The 7,964-nt window shown below is 34.5% G+C and overlaps 1 protein-coding gene across 1 annotated transcript in view; it reads left to right on the top strand.

Moving 5' to 3' along the window:
- Window positions 1-2,763: 2,763 nt before the first annotated feature.
- The window catches only part of LOC107663931 (X-ray repair cross-complementing protein 5-like), a 33,328-nt gene continuing 28,127 nt past the window's right edge, over window positions 2,764-7,964 (top strand). Inside the window, exons 1-6 of the mRNA XM_016454343.1 lie at window positions 2,764-2,848; window positions 4,019-4,132; window positions 4,697-4,880; window positions 5,972-6,020; window positions 6,117-6,239; window positions 6,897-7,082. Of these exons, the coding sequence (XP_016309829.1) occupies window positions 2,831-2,848; window positions 4,019-4,132; window positions 4,697-4,880; window positions 5,972-6,020; window positions 6,117-6,239; window positions 6,897-7,082 (674 nt within the window). The 5' untranslated portion in view covers window positions 2,764-2,830. The remainder of the gene's footprint in view (window positions 2,849-4,018; window positions 4,133-4,696; window positions 4,881-5,971; window positions 6,021-6,116; window positions 6,240-6,896; window positions 7,083-7,964) is intronic.

Below are 7,964 nucleotides of genomic sequence, written 5' to 3'. Positions count from 1 at the left end.
ACTTTCTAATATATAGTTTTTTTTTTTCACAAAATAGGGATGATTTTTCAAATGTTTCCGTTTTAAAGTAATAGTTCTCCCAGAAATTAACATTTTCTGAAAATGTACTCACCATCAGGCCATCCAAGATGTAGATGAGTTTGTTTCTTCATCAGATTTGGAGAAATGTAGCATTACATCAGTGTCTCAGCAACGGATGCTCTGCAGTGAATGGGTGCTGTCAGAATGAGAGTCCAAACAGCTGATAAAAACATCACAATAATCCACAGCACTCCAGTCCATCAGTTAACATCTGGAGAAGCCAAAAGGAGGTTTTGCTTTAAACCAGTGGTCTCAAACTCAATTCCTGGAGGGCCACAGCTCTGCAGAGTTTAGCTGGATCAGGTGTGTTTGATTAGGGTTGGAGCTAAACTGTGCAGAGCTGTGGCCAATGCTTTAAACTGTCGCTTTTGGCTAAAATACGAGTTCATAATCCATAATAATGCTTCCTCCAGTGAAAAAGTCCATCTCCTGTTGTCTCTCACATCAAAATCCAGCCACATATTTGTTTAGAGCTGTTTTAGCTTGTAAACGTGCTTGATCTGTGCAGATTTCTCTCCTGATTCAGACCAAAAATGTTTTCATTGGAGGAAGCGTTATTATGGATTATGGACTTGTATTTTATCCAGAAGCAACAGTTTGAAGTTAAATCGTCTTAATGATTGATTTTATTTTTTAAATCCTTCTTATTCCTTTAATGACAAAAAGAATGCTTCAGGATGTATTGTTTAACTTACAATCGGCAAAGGATTGTAAAAAATGTTTAAATAGTCAATTTAATGGCAAAGAACTTTTACAAAATAAGCAAAATCTGTAATTGGCTGTTGGGGTGTAGTTAAACACTTATCTAGATGTAGCAACATCTGGGTCATGTTTGCATTTCTCTCTAGCTATAATCAGGATTAGGCGGAAAATAATGTCATGCATGTAAAAAAAAATGGGTTGAGAATTGAACAAATAATTGTAATTGGGCTCAGTGGAGGACAGGAATCATGTTTTTGTGCATTACAAATTTTTGGATTTCATCCAGCAAATATAATGCAGGGTGGTGTTATTGAGCCTGGGCCAAACTTTTATTTTGTTCTTCATATTTAGTCTCTTGCTTACCAAGAAGGTGGTTTTTTTTTTGGTTTTTTTTACAGTTTCCTGTTTTCATATCATAAGGCATTAATTCTTTCATAAGCAGTACATTTAAAATATTTATTTTTTGCTATTGTTTATTGGCACTTGGCAGGTATTAATTTTGGATCCCGGGCCAAACTCTAATTTGTTTCACTTATTTAGTCTCTTGCTCACCAACAAAGTTGTTGTTTTTAACTGCATTTTTTCATATCGTATGTCAGACATTTTACTTTCATAAGGCGTGTATTTAAACTATTTATTCTTTGCTCTTTTATTGTATTTATTTTAACAGTTTGCATGTTTTATTTTTATTAAAAAAAAAATTCTGTAAAGCAGATGGGAGGAGAAAAGGCTTTTCCTAACCCCCTGTAAAATGAAGCCATATATAATCATATGCAAATGAACTGTGAGATTGTGAGAAGCCCTGTGTATTCTGTGAGTAGTTTTATTTATGACGAGCCCCAGAGAGAATTTAATAAACAAACACAAAAGGGGCAAATGATGTGCAGAATGTTGTGAGTGTGTGTATATGGGGGCTGACAATTATTCCAATATTATATTCATAACCAGTACAAAGATTGTGTCTTGGGCATCAAAAGAACATCTTAAATCACTGCATATCAAATGCATTATGAGAAAATTATTGGTTGGTTAGTACATTTTTCATCAGTGGTTTACATTTGTCTTTGTTTCTCTTTGATTTAATCCTTTGAACTTACAGTTTGCATTTATATTGTGCAGTGATGCTCAAAAGAGATAATAAAATTCATATTCCTGTATTTTCATGTCTGGTTTGTGTGTCTGTTGTGATCTACAAAACAAAACATGTTGAACATCCTTTGCAGAATTTATAATGTAGGAATTTCACAGATTACTTACAACTAACTGGCTGAAAAACGTATTGTAGGAAAGTCATCATAAAAATATGTTTTTCCTTTCGCTTGCTCACCGGGTTTATTAACCCTCTGATGCATGAAAATATATATATATACAACAAGGACATCATCTTTACTAACCTTTTATTTATTTATTTTTAAATATGTGACATTAACATCTATGTAATCCATAAGCAGTTTATGAACTTAAAATAGCATGCTTTCGTTCAGTTTTTGACTTTATAAAGTCATGCACAACAGTCACATCTCATTTGAATACGTGCATGTGCGTCCATCCATGTGATTTGCATGATTATCATAAGTGATACTTAAGAAATCCTCATATATCCAGTCATAACACAATCTGACAGATTATAACTGGATAGGCCTATATGAGGATTTCTATAAACACGTTTGACCTACACTGAACATGTTTCATCTTGTGTAAGAAAAATCCTTCTACAGACAACGTCTTTGTCTTTTTAGAGATATCTGCAGTGTTAATTGATAAGTGCCACTCAATATTACAATGTTTACTATTCACTTTAACGTCATTTTGCATAATCTCTTGAGGGCTTCACTTTTACAGGTTGAGGCAAATCACGACACCGTTTACGTTTGCGTCTTCACACTATGTTTAAATTATATTAAATCATTTATCAAGTGTCCTGGCATAAGGGAACACAAAGTTTTGGGGTTTTTTAATCGTTTTGTTTCTCTGTCTGAGGCGGAACCTTGTATCATCCGCTCATTTACTCACCCGGAACAATAACAGACGGAAACCAGAGAGAGAGATGGCGCGAGCAGCGAAGGTACTTCCGTTATTATTCGTTGATCATAAGCTTGTGTTATTATTATTGATAATAAATAATGCGTGTTTACTTTTATACTACTTAAATTTCATTGGACATAATTAACTTTTTGGTTGGTATTTATGCACATTTACACACTGTAGAAAGTTTCACTCGCTCTTGTTGAAAAAAAATGTAGAAAACAAGTGTCATGCTTGAGTTATTAAAGTATCTTTAAGTATCACTGAATGTTCAGCTTTATCTCAAATGTGTTCCCCATAGAAATCCCTCGTAGAAATAAAAATAAACAAGTTTTATACATTTGAATAATACAATTGCTGTCATGCAGAAAGAGTTCATACTGTCTCAAATGCAATTGTTTTTTAATTGCAAACTTTAGTATCCTCTGTATAAAATCTGAGCACGTTTTGAGACTTTTTCTGAATCTAGAGATGAGACACATGTGAGATTACTGTCTTTTTCTCAGGAGAAACACAAGAGTTAACCATATGTCTCCATTTAATCTCATTAAGATCTCATTTGTGACCCTGGACCACAAAACCAGTCATAAGGGTCAACCATCTCAAAGCTGAATAAATAAGCTTTCCATTGATGTATGGTTTGTTAGGATCGGACAATATTTGGCCGAGATACAACTATTTGAAGATCTGGAATCTGAGGGTGCAAAAAAATCTAAATATTGAGAAAATCGCCTTTAAAGTTGTTCAAATTAAGTTCTTAGCAATGCATAATACTAATCAAAAATTAAGTTTTGATATATTTACGGTAGGAAATTTACAAAATATCTCCATGGAACATGATCTTTACTTAATATCCTAATGATTTTTGGCATAAAAGAAAAATCTATAATTTTGACCCATACAATGTATTGTTGGCTATTGCTACAAATATACCCCAGCGACTTAAGACTGCTTTTGTGCTCCAGGCTCACATTTATTGTTTTTGATAAATAAATCAAAATCATGTTCACGTTCATTAGCATTCATAATCTAGTATTTAAAGAAATAGTTCTTCCAAAAATGAGAAGTCTGTCGTTACGCACTTCATGTCGTTCCAAACCCCCGTGATGTTATTTTTTGTAACACAGAGAAATGTGAGACTATTCTCTAAAAATCGTTATTTTCCTACATGTATTTTCATCTGTTTTTGTCTTTTATTCTATTTCTGCAGTCAGCGTTGGTGCTTTGCATGGATGTGGGTTTCTCCATGAGCAACTCTGAGCCTGGCCAGGAACCGTCCTTCGAACAGGCCAAAAAAGTCATCCAGAAGTTTGTCCAGCGGCAGGTTTGTACTTTTTCTCCCATTAAAGGGATAGTTCACCCAAAAATGAAAATGTGATGTTTATCTGCTTACCCCCAGGGCATCCAAGATGTAGGTGACTTTGTTTCTTCAGTAGAACACAAATTATGATTTTTAAGTCCAGCCGTTGCTGTCAGTCGTATAATGCATGGCAATGGTAGGCTCAGAAGTTGGGAATACGTGGAAAGTCACCACTCCCGAATGAGTTCGTGCGAGAGAACGTAATCTTTTAGTTTTAAGTCGGTTTGAACAATCCGGATAAGCACAAGTAAGTACCATTTTGATTAGCCGTCATAACTACAATGACTGTGCACTGTGTAAACAATGAGTAACATATACACGCGAGAGATCACTTCCGGCGCTTGCAACATTTAAAGTTAAAAATCATTATATGTGTTCTACTGAAGAAACAAAGTCACCTACATCTTGGATGCCCTGGGGGTAAGCAGATAAACATCACATTTTCATTTTTGGGTGAACTATCCCTTTAATTGATGATATCTGTTTGCTACTGCAGAAAGAGCTTGATTGACGTCCTCTATGTTTCAGGTGTTTGCTGAGAATAAAGATGAGGTGGGTCTGGTGCTGTTTGGTACCGATGGCACGAAGAACAGCTTGGCCAAAGACGGCCAGTATGAGAACATCACGGTTCACCGTCACCTCATGATGCCTGATTTTGAGCTGCTCGAGGAGATTGAGAACGAACTGCAACCTGGTGGTCAGCAAGCGGACTGTATCCTTCCTGTTACACACACACGTTATAGATCTCATGAGGTGATCGGTTAAAGGAATAGTTCAAAACATCACAATAATCCACACCGGTCCATCAGTTGATGTCTTCTGAAGCAAAAAGCTGTGTGTTTTTGAGAAACAAATCCATCATTAAGATGTTTTTAACTCAAACCTTTGCTTCCAGGTAAAATACGAGTCCATAATTCATAATGTTGTTTTCTCCAGTAAAAGTCCATATTTTCTGAATCAGGAGAGAAATCTGCACAAATCAAGCACCGTTTACAAGCCAAAACAGCTCTAAACAAATATGTGGCTGGATTTTGATGTGAGAGACAACAGGAGATGGACTTTGTCACTGGAGGAAGCATTATTATTGATTATGTACTCGCATTTTAGCCGGAAGCGACGGTTTAAAGTTGCTTCAAAATGTCTTATTGATGGATTTGTTTTTTTACAAACACACAGCTTTTGTCTTCTCCAGATGTTAACTGATGGACTGGAGTAGTGTGGATTACTTGTGGATTATTGTGATGTTTTTATCAGCTGTTTGGACTCTCATTCTGACGGCACCCATTCACTGCAGAGCATCCATTGCTGAGACACTGATGCAATGCTACATTTCTCTAAATCTGATGAAGAAACAAACTCATCTACATCTTGGATTACATTTTCATACAATTTTCAGTTTTGGCTGAACTATTCCTTTATGTGTTAGTACAATTCATGAAATATATAATATAACATTAAAATAAACCATTTTAAAATAAAAACTATCAAAATAAAATATTTATTTTATAAGAAATATTTGGAATGGCGTTAAGAAGGAAATAAACAAACAAACATTATAAGAAATATTTTGTTTGTTTACTTGCATGCCATGTGACCCATATCAGTGAACTGTGAACATGTGAATGTGTTGTTAAATTATTGAAATATTACCTCAAAATTTCAAGAGGAATTCCAGTAAATATTTTACGTCAAAGGGGTTTAGCTGAGAAAAAAGTTTGTGAATCTCTGATCTAATTTAATAATGTTATTTTTTGTTTGTTACATGTTAATGCAACTATGTAAAGTCCTTGACTGATAAACCAGGGCTTGATGCTCTGGTTGTTTGCATGGACCTTTTGCAGAAGGAAACCATGTGAGATATCTTGTCACACATTTTTCTGTTTATTTAAATGCAGTTGAGACGTTTCTATGCTGCTGTCACACTCTTTATTGTTTTTGTTTTTTTTAGGGGGAAGAAGTTTGAGCGTCTGAACATTGTCCTGCTGACGGATCTGAACGTCCAGACCTCGGCAGACCAGCTGGACGTTATCATTGACAGCTTGAAGAAAGCTGGTATCACCCTGCAGTTCTTGTAAGAAACGTGCACTGATAACTGATAATAATAACAGGGCTCAACAATAACAATTTTTTCTACTCTAAGGCCAAAGGACTAGATTTTTTGCTTGGAAAATAAAGTAATGGTTTAATGTATTTTTATATATGTGACCTTGGAGCACAAAAGCAGTCTTAAGTCGCTGGGGTATATTTGCAGCAATAGCCAACAATACATTGTATGGGTCAAAATTATAGATTTTTCTTTTATGCCAAAAATCATTAGGATATTAAGTAAAGATCAAGTTCCATGAAGATATTTTGTAAATTTCCTACTGTAAATATATCAAAACTTAATTTTTGATTAGTAATATGCATTGCTAAGAACTTCATTTGGACAACTTTAAATGCGATTTTCTCAATATTTTGATTTTTTTGCACCCTCAGATTCCAGATTTTCAAATAGTTGCATCTCGTCCAAATATTGTCCTATCCTAATAATTTCGAAAAACTGACCCTTATGACTGGTTTTGTGGTCCAGGGTCACATATGTCACAAGTGTTAGACATGAAGTGTGCATCAGTTAGATGATCTTTTCCTGTTTGAGTGACCCAGATTTGATGCTAATAGTCAAATTTCTGGTTGTTTTTCCCACCTCAAACTTTGCATTGATCCGTGTTTTGTTTGATCCGTTCAGTTTGCCGTTCCCTGTGGATGGTGAGGACAGAGCGGATGGTGGAGGGGATGGACCGGGACCCTCAGCGGCTCCTGCCCGTCCTGGAAAAGGCTTGAGCAGACAGCAGACACAAGGTCTGGAGATGGTCAAAAACATCATGACCAGCCTGGAGGAGGAGGACGGCCTGGAGGAGGTCTACACATTTAGGTATAAATTCATATCAGCACGAGGAAAATATAGTTAGTGCACATTTCTTTATCTGTGTCAGAGCTGCCCATAATTTTTAACATGAAGAGCCAAGAATTAAACTTGACTGAGGGCCGTGGGCTAAAAGTAAATGTAGTATTACATCCAAATATATTATAATAAAATGTATTAAATAAAAAAAAAAAGTAATAATTAGTATAATAATAATAATAATAATAATAATAATAATAATAATTTTTTGAAAATGTAAAGTATTGATCATTTGTAATCAAGTTCACTTATATTGTTGTTGTTTTTTGCATTTCAGTGCAAAAATAAAACAACAATTTAAAAAAATATATATAAATTAGAAATGAAGATCTTCTTCAGTTGTAGGGGTGTGCGATATTGACAAAAAATAATATCTCTATTTTCTGGGATTTTATCGATAACGATAATTAGATGATATTTTGCTCAGTGTGTTATGACTCCTAATTTTTTTTTTATATTCTTCATATTCTGTGTGGTGGTCAGTTCACACTGATAGAAATTAATTTTTTCCAATAAGTTTAAATTGATTTTTACCTTTTATGGGCATTTTAAACTTTTAAAAAGCCATTTTTTCCAAAAGTGTGCATCATCTTTTGAGTCAATTTCTTACATTTAATCAGTGAATTAAAATAGTAAGACATCTGGGCTGTTACCAAGCGAATGAAATCAGTATCAATAAAATTAATCTTTGCAATACAGAGGAAACACAGAAGCTTCATCTGAAGTGGCATTTAGATGCATTTACTCACTGTTTAATGCAGAACATGAATGCATTTAACCTCCGATTACAAATGCATAAATAATGTTTTGATATATTAAACATAAAACATTGAATACTGATATTTGAAATTA

The sequence above is a fragment of the Sinocyclocheilus anshuiensis genome, unplaced genomic scaffold (assembly GCF_001515605.1).
Source record: "Sinocyclocheilus anshuiensis isolate Anshui unplaced genomic scaffold, SAMN03320099.WGS_v1.1 scaffold81, whole genome shotgun sequence".
NCBI classification, from domain to species: domain Eukaryota; kingdom Metazoa; phylum Chordata; class Actinopteri; order Cypriniformes; family Cyprinidae; genus Sinocyclocheilus; species Sinocyclocheilus anshuiensis.
This window is presented reverse-complemented; position numbering and strand designations above follow the sequence as displayed.